General features: G+C 44.8%; 1 protein-coding gene across 4 annotated transcripts; it reads left to right on the plus strand.

The window, feature by feature from the left end:
* The first annotated feature begins 786 nt into the window (after positions 1 to 786).
* On the plus strand, positions 787 to 17855 carry LOC306716039 (USP6 N-terminal-like protein). Of its 4 annotated transcripts, none has more exons than XM_079186580.1 (14): positions 787 to 978; positions 5965 to 6038; positions 9921 to 10006; positions 10103 to 10142; positions 10226 to 10306; positions 10995 to 11102; positions 11650 to 11759; positions 12438 to 12486; positions 13317 to 13437; positions 13540 to 13634; positions 13744 to 13809; positions 14723 to 14822; positions 15382 to 15534; positions 15616 to 17855. In XM_079186580.1, the coding sequence occupies exons 2-14, from the start codon at positions 5973 to 5975 to the stop codon at positions 16161 to 16163; spliced, it is 1623 nt and encodes a 540-aa protein (XP_079042706.1). In that variant the 5' UTR covers positions 787 to 978; positions 5965 to 5972; the 3' UTR covers positions 16164 to 17855. The 4 variants fall into 4 exon arrangements, with proteins under 4 accessions (XP_079042706.1, XP_079042705.1, XP_079042707.1 ...); XM_079186579.1 differs by lacking the exon at positions 787 to 978 and adding an exon at positions 5000 to 5163; XM_079186581.1 differs by lacking the exon at positions 787 to 978 and adding an exon at positions 6256 to 6301 and having other exon boundaries at positions 5964 to 6038.
* The last annotated feature ends 756 nt before the right edge of the window (positions 17856 to 18611 follow it).

The following is an 18611-nucleotide window of genomic DNA, read 5'->3' on the forward strand; positions in this document are numbered from 1 at the left end:
TGCTGCAAACTGAGCTGCATGTTAATGCTGACGTAGTTGTAGGCCAGCTAGCAGCTCTGACACGTCAAAGAATACGCCCAACATGTCAAACTAAAGATCTGATTGGTTGAACACTATGACGATCAACAATATCGTCCCCATTCACTTAACCTGCACATGGATTCACTGGTGAGTCTGCAGGCCTGGGGCCTCTCTTCTACCTAGAGACACAGAGGTGAACTCTGATTGGATCAAAGCTCTACTTAAAACAAGCTGCACTGAAGCAGAGCAACTGAGGAGCACAGTAGCTGTGCTATGAGAACATAAGATAATGGGAAAAATATTATATAAATTATGATACATGTAGTGTATTTAAGAAAAAATATTAAATTATAAAATAGCTCTAACTTTGTGATTCTGTTTAGGCCAGCAGAGAAGGCTTTGCAGGCCCTGACGGCCTATATATTAGTTCACCTGTAGTGTCTCATCTTTTTACATTTTAAAATTATTTCTTTTTGACATATTTTTGACATTTCTTTTTAATTTTAAAATGTAAAAGTGTGAAGCTCTTCCAGCAGCACCAGGTTTGGGTGTGAACCTGTTTCTCCAGCAGATGGCGGCAGAGGAAAGGAGGAGGAGAGGGAGGAGGAGGAGGAGGAGGAGGAGGAGGCCGGTGCTCCTGTGTCTTTAAGGCCGGATCGTACAGCTCCCATACGGCTGACTGGTGCCACGCTGCGGCGCCTGCTCACATCGGATCCAGCTTCTCTGCCCGCACGTCTCCTACACTCTCCGTGTGTGTGTGCGCGCGTGTGTGTGCGTGAGAGACATCGTGTGTGTGTGTGCGTGCTGTCTGATGCTAACCTATGGATTGACGGAGGAGGCTATTGTTGTCAGCCCGGTGGTTTGTTCTGCTGGAGCTGCACTTTCCCCGGAGAATGCGCAGAGGATCCGGAGCCGTGTTGCTGTCCGGATAGCGCAGAAAACCACCCGAGAATCACGGTAACCTCACGGTCGTTCATCCCCGTTTATTCCTGCTTTTGTTTATTCTCTTTAGAATAAAAACAGGGGGGGGGGGGGGGGGGGGGGGGGGGGGGTAGCGCCGTGTCGCGGCTCATCCCACCGGAGACTCGTTGTGTGTGTTCACCAGCACAAAGCGACACGTTGAGGTGTCGATGAGCTCCCGATGCTCGGGGAGATGTGTCGGTACCGTCGGTCGGTACCGTCATCACCGCCGGGCCGGTGGGAGCCGTGAAGGCAGCTCTCCGGCCTGCTGCTGCAATAACACACTGAAGTTATTGTTTACTGTGTTTCTAAAAACTAACATTTCATTTACAGCAGCAGCGGTCCATTACATTTATATAGTTATTAAAATATGCAAATAAAACTCTTTACAGGTTTCCTGAGCGTGTAAATGCTTAAACACGTGACAGTGGACTATATGTAATAAAGGCTCCAGTCAATAATTCACTTCTTATTTATTATTAAGTGTTGGACAAAATAGAATCAAAGCTATTGTTTAATAAATTAATCATAATAGAATTATTTGTTCCTTGTGTTTACAAATGTAAAGGTCTAATGAGGAGCATAGGGGGCAGCAGTTCACCTGCAGGACTCTGAGAGACGGTCCAGAGGGTCCGTATTTGATCGTGTCTCATGCAGTGTGGGACTGGTCTTTGTCTAGACCCGGTCTCAACCCCACACAGTCTTGGTCTTGTCTTGACTCTGTCTCCACCCCTTAAAGTCTTGGTCTTTACTTGGTCTTGCCCTGCCTTGGTCCTGGTTTTTGGTCTTGGTCTTGGTCTTGGTCTTGGTCTTGACTCGGTCTCAACCCCTTAAAGTCTTGGTGTTGACTCGGGTCTTGTCTTGGCCATGGTCCTGGTCCTGGTCCTGGTCTTGGTCTTGACTCTGTCTTATCCCCTTAAAGTCTTGGTCTTTACTTGGTCTTGCCCTGCCTTGGTTTTGGTCTTGGTCTTGGTCTTGGTCTAGGTCTTGGTCCTGGTCCTGGTCCTGGTATTGGTCTTGGTCTTGGTCTAGGTCCTGGTCCTGGTCCTGGTATTGGTCTTGGTCTTGGTCTTGGTCTAGGTCTTGGTCCTGGTCCTGGTCCTGGTCTTGGTCTTGGTCTTGACTCTGTCTCAACCCCTCAAGGTCTCTCTCTCGCCCCTGTGATTTAAAATAAGCCTTCTGTGTGTTTGATAGTTTGTTTATTGGATTAAATCCAAAATGGCAGAAATGAGAAAACGAGTTGATTTATTGATTCGTCCTCACCGGCGCCGGGAGGCGACTTCACCGCCGGGAGAGCCGGTGCAGCTCCGGTAGACGGACCTTTGGTTAGCGGTTAGCGGTTAGCTTTCTGTCGCTGCAGTTTGTGATGACTGAGCGTTGCTTCAGCAAACCTCTTATGTTGTTATTGACAAGTGCAGCTCGACTTCTTTATTTGATCTTCACATTCATCCCCACAAATCATCACAAAGACTAAGGGGACGTCTTCAAAGATATCCAGTTCATTATTATTATTATTGTTATTATTATTATTATTATTATGGAAGACCATGAAAACCAATAAATATTCACATTTGAATCACTGGAACCAGAGAATCGTGAGCGACTGATGGTTTCAGCTCTCTGGAGGATATGAATGATGTCGTCATGGTGGTGAAATGTGTTCTGGATGTTGGTGGTGTGGGAGGACGAGTGCGTCCTGAAGTCTTTCCACATCTGGTGTGATGAATGCCACTCAGACAAGTCTCAAGTCTTTCAGGTTCTTGTAAATGTTTTTATAATTCTCTTAAACGTTCTGCTGTAATCTGTGGTTTTAGTCGAGACTGATCAGAACGAGTCCGAGTCAAGTGACAAAGTGAACACTTGAAGTGATGAAGGAGCTTTCAGCTGACACAGAACGATGTAAACCACACTCTGGTGTTTTACTTTTTAAGATTTCATTAAACTTGTTTTTTTTTCTTTTTACAAAATGAACCAAAACACTGACGATGAGGAAGATCTTGTTGAGATAATAATAATAATAATAAATATGAAACCAACCCTCTAAACTAAAATGAATCTGCTTTGAATTGAACCCAAACACTGACGGAGCTCGGTTACTGATGATGTCATGACGTTCAGTTAATAGTCCTTTAAAGACAACATCGAACGCTTTCATTGAGCGTGACTTCTAATCAATCTCAGCTGGTTTAACTTGTTAAACTAAAAGTATCTGCAGCGTCTGAGCAGCCAAACTCTCTTTTTTTAGTTTTTTAAACTTTAACAGCTTGAATTCATAGTGAAGGAACCTCCTCTGACGTCCACGTCTGCTGTCTGCGGCGTAGCTTCAGGGACGTTTCCTGTCCTCGGTACCTGAGACCCAAACCAGAGGACACTCTGTCCGTCCAGTCCTCCCCCGGTCTGGGCCTCCACCCTCCTCACCGGGACTCCGTCCAGAGCTCCTCTGTGATTTAGAGCGCCGACCACATGAGCTTCAGATGACGGCTCATATTTAAAGCTCTCGACCTTTTCTACGTGAACCTCTGCAGCTGATCTGAATCACTGCCGGAGTTCACTTTGTACCGTTTTTAACGGGTTTACGGAGCATTAAATCTCAGCTGACAGACTTTAAATACAGTCTTGGTAGAATCTCAAGTGTCTGTGTGAAGATATGAGATCATAAAAGTGTTTTTATTCGCCTCAGACTAAGAGGACTCTGTTGCGTCTCTAGACTGATGCCACTAACCTGTGTGATGAAAGTGACTCTGAAGCTCATCAAGCTTTAATCGGTCTGGATGAAGATAAAGTATTTGACTTTCTGTAAAGATAATGAATCTACAACAAACGGGACCGTTCATTAAACATTTAAATCATCATGAAGCAGAAACTCCATGAACTGAATCTCTTTAGATGTTGAATGTTCTGGGAACTTGTGATTGACGTTTATCTCAATAAGCATCAGATGAACCATCACTCTGTGACGTCAGTCAGCAGCAGACTGAAGCTTCGCGTTAACGGTGTCATCTCCAGACAGGACCTCCATCTTCCTCCTCCTCGCTGAATTATTCACCTCGGTTAACCCACATTCAGACACTCAGTCTGGGACAAAACCGGTGACCGAACGTCTCTGTAAACAATATGTTGATATTGTTCAGGTTGTAGGATCGTTCTTTGGACATGTACACAGCTCATTCACTACACACACATATATATATATATATATGATGCATGTCCAGAAGAACAGAAGGAGAAACATCATGAAGGACTTGGAGATCAACAGGTTTCTGGATATGAACAAATATCTTTTGGAGAAGCTGTCCTCCACCTCTGGGATAAAACCTGCATACTTGGTGCATGTGAACGTGGTCAGTGTGACACCGAGTGTGACTGAGAACTTGTTAGATTCTTTTAATCTCACAGTTTGTAGGCGCTTTAATTCCAGGACTGGGACAAACTTTCCTGCATCAGATCGTCTGTCGTTGACGATCGCTGTGTGAAGGTTTGTTGTGTCTGAACGTCTTCATGAGACCACGCTGCTGCTGCACAAAGCTGCCGGGCTTTTGGAAAACAGACCATCCGGATTAGAAAGGAACCTCACAGCTCTTTGTTCCTCTGTGTTCCTGCTTCGGGAACAACAGACGTCCGTTGCGTAATCCCCGCTTTGAAGATATTCCTAATCCCGATGGGTTTGCGTGTTCAGATCAGCACCCGGGGTCCCGTCCCGGGTGCTGATCCGCACGGAGGATGAAGATGAAGCAGGATTAGAACCCTCGCTGCTTTGTTTGGAGATGATTTAGCAGAAACCCTCCGGCTGAGTGCAATGTTTTAAAACAGTGACCCAGATTATTGTGATGATATCATGAACCAACGTTAATTCTTCTGCATCGTACGATTGGCGATGTGTTTTTTTGGGGAATCACTAACTGAAGCACAGACGAGTCTTTAGAGGTCTCTGACGACACCGATCTGGTTTTCCTCTCACAGGTGGGGGTGTAGTCTTGGTGTTGGGGGTCTCGTATGATATTACTGCTGCAGACACAGCTCTGCAGTACAGCGCTCTCATGTTACCCGTCACCGGACGTCTAATAATGGACAAACCTGCAGAACGCAGCCCACTCAGAACTCAGAACCCGCTGCCGGACCTCTGAATCCAGCACCAACTGCTTCACAGAGTCTGTGGTTTGTACCGTCGATCACTATCTGGAGGTAAACGACTTCGCTGTTCATTAAACTACCGGAGAAAGTTCCCAATGAAAACTCTTCTGTAGATTCACTTCAAACCTGACAAACACTGTTGACATGCTGCTTTTTTTTATTGTAAAAAAATGCTAAATTTCCATTTTTGGTTTCTCTGCAACTGTGTTTTATGCTAATATCTCTTAAAGGGACAGTTTGTGACATGTTGGCTGATGTATTAGCAGACATGTAGCATGATATTAATAACTATGTTTTCATTATTGTCTAATCACCGGTAACTGAGAATCGTTTTTATCGTTAGCTTAGCATGAGCCCTTCCATATGCAGGTATGTAGGGCTCATGCTGGGGAGCGGGAGGTAAGTCTGCCATTTTGCGCCGCCATGTTTCTACGGTAGCCCCGAAGGGACAAACCAAACAGTGGCTCCAGAGAGTCTTTGACGTTTTAAAAGTTACCTGAAAGTAGAACTCGACACGCTGGGAAAAGGAGGATTGAGCTGAAGGACGTTCAGTTCCTTGTGATCCGTATCTTCACCTCGAGATGCCACTAAATCGTACGCACTGCTCCTTTAAGTGTGTTTTAATGAAGATAATAGAAATGCGTCACACAAACCGCTCTAGTTTTGTTCTCTCTCTGCGATGAAGTCATTACGAGCCTCACAGCGCTGCTCGTCCTGCTGGTTCGGAGGCCAACAGTCGCCCACGTCCATCAGCTGTTCCTCTGTTTCTCCGAGTCATCTTCAGTTGTTGTTGTTGTTGTTGTTGTTGTTGTTGTTTGTCTGCGGCTCATGTAGATCTTCCTCTCTCTGCAGATATTGACATGAAGAAAGACATTGAGACTCTAATAGCAGAGGAACGCGCTGATATCATCCTGAGATATGCTACGGTGAGTTTCTGTCTTTTATTTGGTCGGGATGGATTAAAACGTATCGATCGTGATATTTATCTTTAATGATATCGTGTAGTATTGATCTGTAAACATGTCTGCTAATCCAGCGCTAGTCAGCAGACGTCATCACGTTTCCTCGGTCATCAGTGTTTAACAGGATGATTTATGAAACATGTTTCTACATCTTCTCCTGTGATGTGTTGTTGTTCTGTAGGAGGAAGAGTTCTCACTCTGAGACGCACCAGAGCGTACATTCAGAAGTGTGTGTGTGTGTGTGTGTGTGTGTGTGTGTGTGTGTGTGTGTGTGTGTGTGTGTGTGCTGCACACGTGGGTGGATGTGAGTACGTGAGTACGCTGCTGAAGTGCATTAATAACACGTTTGTGTAATTATAGGTTTTGTGGTTTGATGTGATGATAATCTGACTGAAACTGAAACTAACAAAACTAAAACTTGGTCAATAACCAAAACTCAAGTAGTGAGTTTTACTGTCAACGAATAATCAGACACATCTGCCTGTTTCTAGATTTTAGCCACAAACTGCTCCAATGTTCTCTTTCTCCAAATCCTGATGAAGACCCAAAGATACTGGAACTCTGGTTGAGATGCCATTTTGAGATCTGGGGACACTTTCCACCTCTTGGCTGTTTTTTAGTTACACAGTTTGACCGTCACAGCATGAACTGAGGTTTTACTGCTGATCGTCATCGGACGATATTCAGTAAAAGTGCGATCAGGAGATCAGCGTTAGAGCTCGGGTTGGTAATGTCGTCTATTTAAAAAACGATCCAACCGAACAACCCAACAACCCAACAACCCAACAACCCAACAACAGTGCTGCCAACTCTCTCTAACAGCATTAAATCTAAAGAGCGTCTCAGAGTCTTCAACACGGACCCTCAGGTCTCACTCCGAAGACATCAAATGATCATTATGAACCTAAACAACGGGCAGAATACAGGCAGGCAGCTCATCCAATCATTGTCCAATCATCACATGTCGGCCTGTGTGAAATGAACGGATGAAATAACTCAACGTTATTATCGTCCTGAGACAGTCCTGCACATAAAATAGATATTAGAGATGAATTATGAGCCGTTTAACGTCTTAACCCGAGATCTAAACACGTTATTATACAGCAATAAATATAATAATGATGAGATTCGTATATTTTATTTCCTTATTTATTTGAATTGTGTGTTTTTATGCCAATAACAACAAATGACTGTAACAAAATGAAAGGAGAACATTTAGAACTTGTTGATGATAATAATCTGGAGTCTAGTAAACCAGCTGATGAAACAAAACAAAATGACAAAAACCGTCTGTTTGGATCATCTTCAATCGTGATCAGGTCGTCTCTAAACGTTTGATTAGTTTATTCATATATTCGGTTGTCTCACAAATGAAATACTAAAGTGGTTGATTCCCAGAAGACGTCGTGAGTTTTAATGTTGAAGATGCACATGAAGACAGACGGGCGGTAACATAAACGCTGCTCGTGTGAAGATGACGAGGATAAGCGGTGAGGACGGTCATCGTTAGTGTTCGGCTCATTGTGCACGACGGAAACAAAACGTTATCAGATTTCAAAATAAGAGCCTGGATGAGCTCTGCAGGGGGGTTAACGTGGTGGGGGGATGGAGACGTTGGCAACTAGAAGTTAAATTTAGCTCTGTAGACTGGCTGGAGTCCCGGTCATCCTGATTTCTGTGTCTGGTTCCTGGAGCTCAGTGAGAGAGATCAACACTGTTTATCACAGGAGAACTCTGGGTAAAGGTTCAGGTCTTCTATACGGTGGTTGTTCTTTAACCAGAGTAGGGGTTCGATCCTTCCGTCCACATGTCACTTTACTTGATTGCTCCAAATTCTTAGAATGCGGTAAATCTATGTGTATTTACTTGTGTGTGTACCATGATTGTAATACACATACATGATGTGTCATACAGACAGAACCGGTACAGCAGCTGGGATGTGTTGATGATCCAGATGCTGCAGGTCTACAGAGAGGATCCTGCTCTCTGTAGACCTGCAGAACCTCACGGTTCCTCACACGTCTGTTTTTAAAAACTCTCTCTGAGTCGCTCCACTCCAGACCGCCGTCAGTGAGGAAGTATTTTTAGCCCTCTCACTTTCATGACATCACTCCCAGGACTCAGAGCTCCGACTCCACCGCGAAGAAGCCGAGCCTTGTTTCTGCCCCCCCCCCACCCCCCCTTCACTGATTGGCTGCCTTCCAGACACGCAGCAGAGCGGCGAGAGGAGCCTCTCCGGTCGGCTGTCGGAGGATTAGCTCCCCTCTCTGTTGTGTCAACACGGGGACCAGATTGTAGCCTCGATGGATTTTCCGTGAGACAAACATCATCGCTCTTAAACGTCGTGCTGCTCAATGCAGATTCTGAGCCGACGTGTTTGGGTCGGACGGTTTTCCTGCAGAGTTCTGCTCGCTGCTACAGTTTGACTGATTACAGATGTTTGTGTTTGAACCTTTTTTAGTGCAGATCTGTCACTGCTTTAAGAACACTTTCACATGTTAGAGTTGGTGTGTGCATGTGCACTCTAACCGGTGTCAGACTGTGCGTGAATATGTGTGAATGCAATGAAAGTTCATGTGCATGCAAATGCATTTGTGTCACGAGTAGAAAAATAATGCAGAAAAATATCAAATTTTACATGTAATGCGCGATTGACCCACAAAATACACCCAGGAGACAACATCAAAGTGCCTTGAAGCTGCATTCTCTCTAGTGTCCACCAGGGGGCGACTCCTCTGGTTGTATAGAAGTCTATGAGAAAATGACTCTACTTCTCTCTTGATTTATTACCTCAGTAAACATTGTAAACATGAGTTTATGGTCTCAATCTCTAGTTTCAAGTCTTCTTCAATACAGCATGATGTTCATTTAGTAAATGATGGTCCATTTAGAGTCACACAGACCATAAAGCAGGGTATGCTTTAGGGGCGGGGCTACACAGTGATTGACAGGTCTCTACCAGAGACGTATACGGCGTCTCTACGTCACTCCTCCTCAGTCCAGAGATGGTCACTTCTGTGACTCAGATATTTTGACAATATACTCATGTTTACAATGTTTGCTGAGGTAATAAATCAGGTGTGAAGTAGAGTCGTTTTCTCATAGACTTCTATACAACCAGAGGAGTCGCCCCCTGCTGGTCAGAAACTGCAACTTTTAGGACCCAATGATTTAAATAAGAGCTGTTCAAGTGTTGATTTACCTGATTTAACTGGACCTGGAAGCTGTAATTTCACTGTTTTTGCCACGACTAACTTTGGCGTTGCTCTTCGTCTGTGTTCTGTCCTTTTCTCTGGCGCCACCATCAAGAAGTCCTTTACATTTTAGTTATACAAACAACACAGTTGTTAATTTGTTATCCATCGACTTTTAGTCGTGTTAGACGTTCCCATAAGCGAGGCTCTTCAGCCTCAACGGCATGTTATCAGGTAAACTACTCCGAGCTGAAGAGAATAACTCAAATATGTCATTTTCAAGGCGGATGTCATTCATTTCAATATATTTTCCGCTGTGGCGTTCTCGTGAACATGATATCTCAGGAACACCCGGAGGGAATTTCTTCAAATTCGGCGCAAACTCTTTATGAACTAATTAGATTTTGTTCGTCAAAGGTCGCTGTGACCTCACAAAACACGTTCTTTTGGCCATAACTCAAGAATGAATATGCTAATTATGACAATTCCACACAAATGTCTCACAGAATAAAATGATGAAGCGATGGAAGCTTGACTGGTCGGCGGAGGCAAACCACCACGAGGCTCTGATTCTCATTGGTGTTCAGTGGAAAGTTCATTTGAATACAACATATTATATTCATGCTTACTGTATCAGTATGTTTGTCTGCAGGGGAGGCAGGGCGGGGTGGAGGTCGACCCGTGGGAAGATGCCGACTACAGTATCTACAAAGTCATCGACCGCTTCGGCTTCATGCAGTGAGTCGTGCCGTCCTCTCTCTCCACGCTGGAGACGTCTGTTTGCTTCTGCGGTTGATCGCTGATCATTTTGTGTCTTTTATTTTTTTTTATCAGTGAGGACGAGCTGCCAGCCCCGACCGCACATGAGGAAAAGGTAAAAGAAGGAAGTCCTGAAAAATGCTGTCAGCTAAAGTAGTAACAAAGGGTTCAACCGATGTTCTCCTGTCTCCCTCACAGAGGAAGCAGCTGGAGGTGGAGAGGGCCGAGAAGTGGCTGAAGATGGCCAAGAAGTGGGACAAATACAAGAACAGTGACCGGGTGAGTAACGGACCGAACGGACCAAACGGACCATTTCAACTTCACACAATCGTTGACATGTATGTGAAGAGGGCGCTGGTTTCCATGTGAGTCTGAAGGTTCCTCTGTCACTCCTCCTCTGTCCAAATATGGTCACTTCCTGTTCACTGGTTGCAAAAAAAACAACAACATTGCGACAGCCGTGATCCAAGATGGCGACGGCGAAGTCGTCAAACTCCAGGCTTCAAAACGTCCACAAACCAGTGGGTGACGATTGAAGAGGACTTGAAACTAGAGACTGAGACCATGAACTCATGTTTACAATGTTTACTGAGGGAATAAATCAAGCAGCTTTCTGCAGCTTTAACACATGAAGCGTTGACTTCACTCGCCCGGGGTTTACCTCATAAACATCCTGCTCAAAGAAAGAGACACGTAGCAACGCTATTCGCTGAATAGCTTTCTTTTGAACATTTTCATCCATCAGAGTAGCAGCACTCAGAAATGTGGGTATGTTCCGAGCTTTTAAGTTGACTTCTAACACACACAAACCTGCTGAGAGAGGTTGCCTCCTGTGAATACGGTCGTAGGCGGTAAAACTTTCCGGTGACTCACACTCCGCACCGTCATCTCTCTTAAACCTTCTGGCCTTTTTTTTTTGTTTTATTCATCCAGTGTTTATGTAAACCTTCCTGCTCTCTGCCGTCAGATGGTGAAGCGGGTGTACAAGGGCATCCCGCTGCAGCTCCGAGGCCGGGCCTGGGCTCTGATGCTGGACGTGGAGAGGGCGAAGAAGGAGAACGAGGGCAAATATGAGGTGTGTGTGTGTGTGTGTGTGTGTTCTCTTAACGCCAATTCATCCAGCCTGAAGAAAGCCACAAATACAGAGAATGCTCTGCATGCATAACAAACACTGGAGGAGACGCGACTCGTAGCTAGACGGTGTGCGTGGGACGGTTCCTGATAATGAACGTTATCGCGACTACACCGTGGTCTCTTGCCAAAGAAAGGAATAAAGAGCGTTGATCTGACCCTGAAGGTTCGCTGATACCTGGAACAGTCATCGCACAAGTGTCTTATGCAATGGAAACGACTAGCATAACGTTAGCCAGACAGCTAACGTTATGCTAGCAAGATTCAGAGTCAACAGCAAACAGCAGACTTCATTTGACAGTTAAAGAACCAAAGACCAGCGAGCTATCCAGCCAGGGTTCCTTTTAGGTTATATCACATCTTCATAATTAAAAACTAAATATTTCTTTTGCATTTCTGATGGCTGTTATTTCTGTCACATTTAATCTTCTGTCCGATCCTCTTCGCTCAGTCACAAGAACCGTTCTGTGTCTCTGTTTGTTGCCGCTCAGAGAATGAAGGATCAGGCCCGACTGTACTCGTCCGAGATCAAACAGATCGACCTGGACATCAACAGAACCTTTCGAAACCACATCATGTTCATGGATCGCTTCGGAGTCAAGTGAGTCTCGTTACTGAAGAACGTTTTTCTCATTTCATCCTCAACTGCTTTGTCAACAGTGAGGTTTCAAGTTCAAAAGACGCCGGTCGGGTGTTTTGAATACTTTTAGTCGACGTTCTGCGACCTCGGTGTGAACCTGAGGCCGGGTGTGAGAGAGGTGGACCCGCCGTGTTCTGGACGGCGTCGGGTTCTGTGTGTGTGGAACCCGATCCCGTCACAGAGTGATGTCACTGACGGTTTAATGGACCACAGGCCTGTTTCAGGAGCCGCAGTGGAAAGTCTGGGGCAGCAGAATGTTTCAACATTTAAAGTTATTTATATAGTGACGGAGAGCTGCAGAGCGGTTCCTCTCCGGTTCTGTGTTCTGAGGGGTTCTGTGTTCTGTGTTTTATTTTCTCTGTTCTCTTTCTTTGTTTCGTGTCCTCTTTGTGTTTCTGTTCTCCGTGTCCTCGTCTCGCTGTGTTTCTCTTCTCCTTTGTTTGAAACTCGGTCCGGTTTAAACGGAGCAGAGTGAGACCTCCCGTCTCTCACCGTGTCTGGAACTATTCACATTCATTCATTCACATTTAATCGTTTTGCAGATTGTTTTGTCCGCTCATAGCGACTATCGTGCGCAGTAAAAGTCACATCTGTGAATAAGTCACGTGACTCTTTCTCCGTTTGTCTTCCTCTCTACAGGCAGCAGTCTCTTTTCCATGTTCTCTCTGCATATTCAGTCTACAACACAGTAAGTAGCCGTTTCTCCTAAAAAAAACACTAAAATACCAGTTTAAGTGGATTTAACTGATCCAGATCTACAGACTTCGTATATGCTTGTGTTCCACTCGTGGCTTATTCTGTAGATGTTGTTCAGTTCAGTTCAGACTCTCAAAACCTTTTAGTTTAGAAAGCTGAGCAGGGCAGAGGCAAGTCAGCTTGTGACCGGAAGGTCGTAGGTTCAATCCCCGGACCGGCAGGATAGATCTTCCCCTCCCTCATCGGGGGCCTCTGAACCCCAAACGCCTCCACTGGAGCTGCTCAGTAGCCGGCAGGTTCAACAGAGAAGCCCTCTGAGGTGTAATGGTTCCTTCTCTGCAAGAGAACCGGAACCTCCCCAACTTCTAAGGGCATACCCTTCTAAAGCATCCCCTGCTTTATGGTCTGTTTGACTCTAAATGGACCATCATTTACTAAATGAACATCATGCTGTATTGAAGAAGACTTGAAACTAGAGATTGAGACCATAAACTCATGTTTACAATGTTTACTGAGGTAATAAATCAAGAGAGAAGTAGAGTCATTTTCTCATAGACTTCTATACAACCAGAGGAGTCGCCCCCTGGTGGACACTAGAGAGAATGCAGCTTTAACACGTGAAGCTTTGACTTCCTACAGGTTGCAGTCTGGGTGGTTCAGGGATTTGCTCAGCATGCAGAGATAATTCATTACAACAGAAACAGAAACGGAGCTTTTGCTGTGAAAATGTTGGCAGTCGGCTCAATCGGGAGTAAAAAAAAGCACGGCAGCGGTGAAAATGCGATTTGTCTTTTGTTTTTTTTGTCCTCTCGTTGCTTGCAGGAGGTGAGCTACTGCCAGGGGATGAGTCAGATCGCCGCCCTGCTGCTGATGTACATGAACGAGGAAGACGCCTTCTGGGCGCTGTCGCAGCTGCTGACCGATCAGAAACACGGCATGCACGGTGAGACGTCAGGAGATCTGCCTCCTGCGTGAGTTTTTGAGATGAAGTGGAGCGTGTGGAGTGGGATTAAGAAGTGCCTCTCTGCTGTCTTTTATTCTGAAGGATTCTTTGTTCCCGGGTTCCCCAAACTTCAGAGATTCCAGCTCCATCACGATCAGATTATTTCCAAACTCATCCCCAAGCTGAAGAAACATCTGGTGAGAAGTGTTTCATGAAGCAGAGCGTGAGGAACAACAACGCTGCAAGAACTGAGATTTGCGGTGACATAGTTAATGTGATTCACTGACAGTCTCTCTCTCTCTGCAGGACAGAGAGCAGATGTCTGCAGGGATTTACTGCACTAAATGGTTCCTGCAGTGCTTCATTGACAGGGTGAGGAACCGGCTTGATGGATGTGTTTCCCTCTTCAGCCACTCGCTCTGCGTGTCACCTCCAGTTAGCAGCACGATGACGTCACATTTAAAGGAACAACTGGACTAAAAGCCTGTCGACTTCATTCACTATGTGGAGATAACAATGCTGAACGATTAGCCTCACTAAATAACCAACGTATATGTGTGTTCAGTAGTGGTTTTAATGAATTCAGCTCAAGATGTTGCACTAAACCGTTCCCCTTTTTAAATGATCCTGTAAATCGCTGATGCTAATCGCTAGCAGACGCACATCCCAGCCGTGCGTGTTGATGCTGCGTTCTGTCACCATAACTCGTCTTCTTTATTTTACTGCTTTGTCTGTTTACGTCTGTAGATTTCTTCTAAATTCACCAAAAAGTTACCGTTAGATAATGCCTCATTTGCATATTTAAACAAAACATGTTCAGAAAAGGTGTTTTAAACAAAGATTGACAAAGATTTGATTGACGTGTGATCTCTGGGATCCTCAGAACACGACACGTTCGTACCGATAATGACTCAAAGGAATGTGCCGGATTGCCTTTTTTACGGGTAATTTCACATGATTTCGGCATAAAAGCTGGTGATATGTGAGCTCTGGGACATGAGCATTATAAGAGCTGTTAAAGCTAAACTGCTATTAGTCTCCTCCATGAAGCCCACAATCCTGTGGTGCTGGTGGTCTGGCAGGATCGGGCCGCTGTCAGCGCTTCTCCGTCCCGCTGAGCTCTTGAGGGACCTCAGAGGGCCTCTGAGGTTTTGGGAAGGAAACCAAAAAAAAAAGAAAAGCAAAACCTCCTGGAAAGTTCCAGGAGGAGAGCTGCTAGAAACTCACGCAACACATTCTGGAAGAGTCACGGGCGATTTAACGGCGACCTGTTGTGTTTCTGCAGACGCCGTTCACGCTGACCCTTCGCCTGTGGGACATCTTCATCCTGGAGGGGGAGAGGTTCCTCACCGCCATGTCCTACGCCATCCTGAAGATACACAAGAGTAAGAACCGCCGAGTAGGCTGAAACTAAACGTGAACAGGAAGTGACCATATCTGGACTGAGGAGGAGCGACGTAGAGACGCCGTATATACGTCTCTGGTAGAGACCTGTCAATCACCGTGTAGCCCCGCCCCTAAAGCATCCCCTGCTTTATGGTCTGTTTGACTCTAAATGGACCATCATTTACTAAATGAACATCATGCTGTATTGAAGAAGACTTGAAACTAGAGATTGAGACCATAAACTCATGTTTACAATGTTTACTGAGGTAATAAATCAAGAGAGAAGTAGAGTCATTTTCTCATAGACTTCTATACAACCAGAGGAGTCGCCCCCTGGTGGACACTAGAGAGAATGCAGCTTTAACACATGAACCTTTGACTTCACTCTTCAGAACCGGAGGTTGCCTCCTGGTATAAGTCACACTGCAGACTGTTTGTGTGACTTTGACTTGAACTTTGTGTGTGTGTGTGTGTGTGTGTGTGTGTGTGTGTGTGTGTGTGTGTGTGTGTGTGTGTGTGTGTGTGTGTGTGTGTGTGTGTGTGTGTGTGTGTGCGCAGAGCGTCTGCTGAAGATGTCTCTGGAGGATCTCAGAGAGTTCCTGCAGGAGCGGATCGCTCAGACTTTCTTCTACAGCGACGACGTGATCGTCGAGCAGCTTCAGGCCTCCATGACTGAACTGAGGAAGATGAAGCTGGACCTTCCTCCTCCAGGTACACACAGCAGTCCATGGCTGCTTAGCGCTGTGCGCCTCATTTTTAAGACGTTTAACATTTGATGTTTTTTGTTCTCAGGGAAGCCCGATGAGTTGCCTCGTAAGCCTCTGGGTCAGGAGCTGCCGGTTCTGTCGAGTCCGGTCCGGTCCTCCAGAGGGAAGCAGTCGTCGGCCAGAGCCGGACTGAGCCTCCACATCATCTCCCACACGTTTGACTCCATATCCCCAGACCAGAGCCCCTCCAAGGACCCCCGGGACCTGGACGCCGAGGAGGCGGAGGCCCCTCTGCCTTCCCCGGACCCGATTATCATCCACAGCCGGGCTCCGCTCACCCCCGACGGCTCCCCTCTGACGGGGCCTCCGCCTTACCGGCCCCCCGGGTGCGAAGCGGACACCGCCGACGCCGACCGAACCTCCCGCGGGACCCTTTCGGCTCACGTAGTCCAGCGGGCCTCGCCGGCCTCGCCGGCCTCGGGCCCGTCCGAGAGTGTTACTGCAGCGGAGCGGGCCGAGGACAGCTACCTGGTCCAGCTGCTGGAGCAGGCCTCGGCTCTGCCCACCAACCGGAACCTGAACCAGGACTCGAGCGACGCGTCGGAGGAAACGCAGACTCCGGACGTTTCCTGAAACGAGCACCGATGTATCGATTATGTGTCGGTTTTTGCTACATTACGTGTTCTGTAGAGGTCCGGGTTAGTGAGAGCTGACCAGAACCTTCATCAGTCACATTATTTATCAAAAGCAATAATTGCTTTAACATACGTTTCTAACCAACACCAGTTCAAGTTTTCTAATTCGTCAAATTTAAAGATACAAAGATAAAAAGTTTCTAAATGTTTTCAAGGAGCAAAATCTCGTGAACATGTTTTCACGCGAGGCCGTCGGATCGTTTAGTTGTAGAAGTTAAGTGGAGATAATTATTCAGAATCACAGCAGCGAGCAAACATCGGCATGGCTTCAAAAATGATCCGTACATAGTCACAAACATGAGTTTTAATGAGTTCATTATCATTCACAGATAATCTCTCAAGTATCTGCAAGAAAGTTACTATTGAGCTGCATCATGGGAAGTGTAGGATCTGGTGTCTGTGGACATTTTCCTATTCTGTTTTTAATTTGTGCAAACCAGATGAATGTGGTTTCCAGTGCACATCGATTGCTATCGGATCAAATTCAAATGAAAAGTATTCTGTAGTTACTTCAACTAAATACTTCAAAAGTAAAAATCGGATCAAATGTACCTTCACAGCGTCACCTTCCACAGAGAAAACGGCTTCATTTGATTTTATAAAACACGTCTCTCACTCACTCCGCATGTGATTTGCATCTTTGAGAAACTCTTCCCAGAATGTGAGGCGACGATGAAGAGAAGCCTTCAGCCTCTTCATCCACTCGTTTCCTGTTTCAGCCCAAAACAGATCCGAAGTCTTTTTTTATTGCAGAGAGAAACGACGTCTCTGATGCATCGCCCTTCACCATAAAAAAACACTTTTTTTGTAGTTTTGTAGAAGAAGATGTTGCTGAGTCAGCCTTTGTACAAACTGTTTGCTAGCAGAGTCACAGTTTTATTTTTTGTACTAACGTCTCGATGCCTTACTCGGATCAGCTTCAGCTCCTCTGTGGACGTTTGTTGTGGTTGGACGGCGTGGTGAGCTGGCTCACTGTCACGATTGTACGTGTTGAAACCTATTGAGCTCATTTTGAAATACGTGGTTTTTATAGCTCAGTAATTTATTGTTTTTATCTCCTTTAGAATAAAAAAAAAAAAGGCATCCAGGTCATTTCAGCGCTAACTGGAATATGTGCTGCTCTTCCTCTGAGCTTCTTCTTCTTCTTTTGGTCAGATGTTAATGTTTGTACAGTGTTGTAGAACCAGTAGTTGGGAAGAATTAGAAAACCATTTCTTCAGCTCTGTGCTTAGAAATAGTGAAAGTCTGACACGGTGTGGTTGCTTTAGGTGGAGCATGACGACCCGGAGGAGTAGAAATGTAGAAAGACTTTTTTAAAAACGTTTAGAATTCATCCAAATGACAACGATCAGATTAGAAATACTCAAAAGTCGTGCAATTTAATGCCGTTAATTAGACTTATGTTAATACGTTCTGGCTTTTAATGACATCTGACTGTGTTTCAATGCTTGAATAATTGTGTCAAAGTTCTATTCAGACGTTATGAAGCGCTTCAGGTCCGATTGTGGAGCAGAAACTAAATGTTTGATTCTTTTGTTGTACATTGAAACTTGCTCATATTTCTTTTTGTTAGTTTGAAGAAGTCGATGAAAACCTGGAGCTCAAACAATACAACTTTTATCTTCCTTGATTTTCTGTCTCCTGTTTCTGTCTGTTCAATGTGTGACTTGAATTTTATGTCAGAAGGATTAAAAGCAGATTAGTTTGCAGAAATAAAGGATGTTTAATGTCGACAAACTCACAGTTAGAAATGGTCGATGGAGAGTCTTAAGTGACTAAAACTGCCAGAAAATACAGGGATTTGGGGAATTCTTTTAAAATAAAAAGGTGTACATTTGGGGAAATGCGGTTCATGAAAGAGACAGTTTGATATTTAGTGAAATGAAGATTATTAGCTTTCTTCTCGAAAGTGAGATGAGGAAAGGGTTAATGTACCGCTTGTGTTACGTTAGCTACGTTAGCTTAACATTAGCTTGACACGAAAACTAGAAAGCCGGTACAGGAGCCTGGCTCTGTTCACATAAGTACAAAATAAACTAATAATTAACGCCGCTAATGTTTACAAGTTCATGTTTTATTTCGTCTTTTAATTTGTTCAAAACTCTAGTTTTATGATCCTGAGCATTAGCTTAATGCTAACCTTTATCGTTATGCTAGCTATGCTAAACTAAGCTAGCATAACTGACAAACATATTTCACTGATATGAAACTATATTTTGAACTGTACAAAATGCAATTTGTGTGCCATGAACTTAATGTAATCAACACATTATCTTATGACTTAATGACATGAAGTAATTAAAATAATAACAGTCTTTTAAAAATGGATATTTACTCTTATTTTAAGATAAGATAGAACTTTATTCATAAGGAAATTATTATGAGA

Source organism: Pholis gunnellus (genome assembly GCF_910591455.1).
Source record: "Pholis gunnellus genome assembly, chromosome: 1".
Taxonomy (NCBI): domain Eukaryota; kingdom Metazoa; phylum Chordata; class Actinopteri; order Perciformes; family Pholidae; genus Pholis; species Pholis gunnellus.

Excerpts from the sequence above, each read along its gene's own strand:
- LOC306716039 (XM_079186578.1), top strand. The coding sequence starts at position 6,200 with ATGATTTATGAAACATGTTTCTACATCTTCTCCTGTGATGTGTTGTTG. Across the intron at positions 6,302-9,920 it reads ACCAGAGCGTACATTCAGAA|GGGAGGCAGGGCGGGGTGGA; the intron begins GTGTGTGTGTGT and ends GTTTGTCTGCAG. Across the intron at positions 10,143-10,225 it reads CGACCGCACATGAGGAAAAG|AGGAAGCAGCTGGAGGTGGA; the intron begins GTAAAAGAAGGA and ends TCTCCCTCACAG.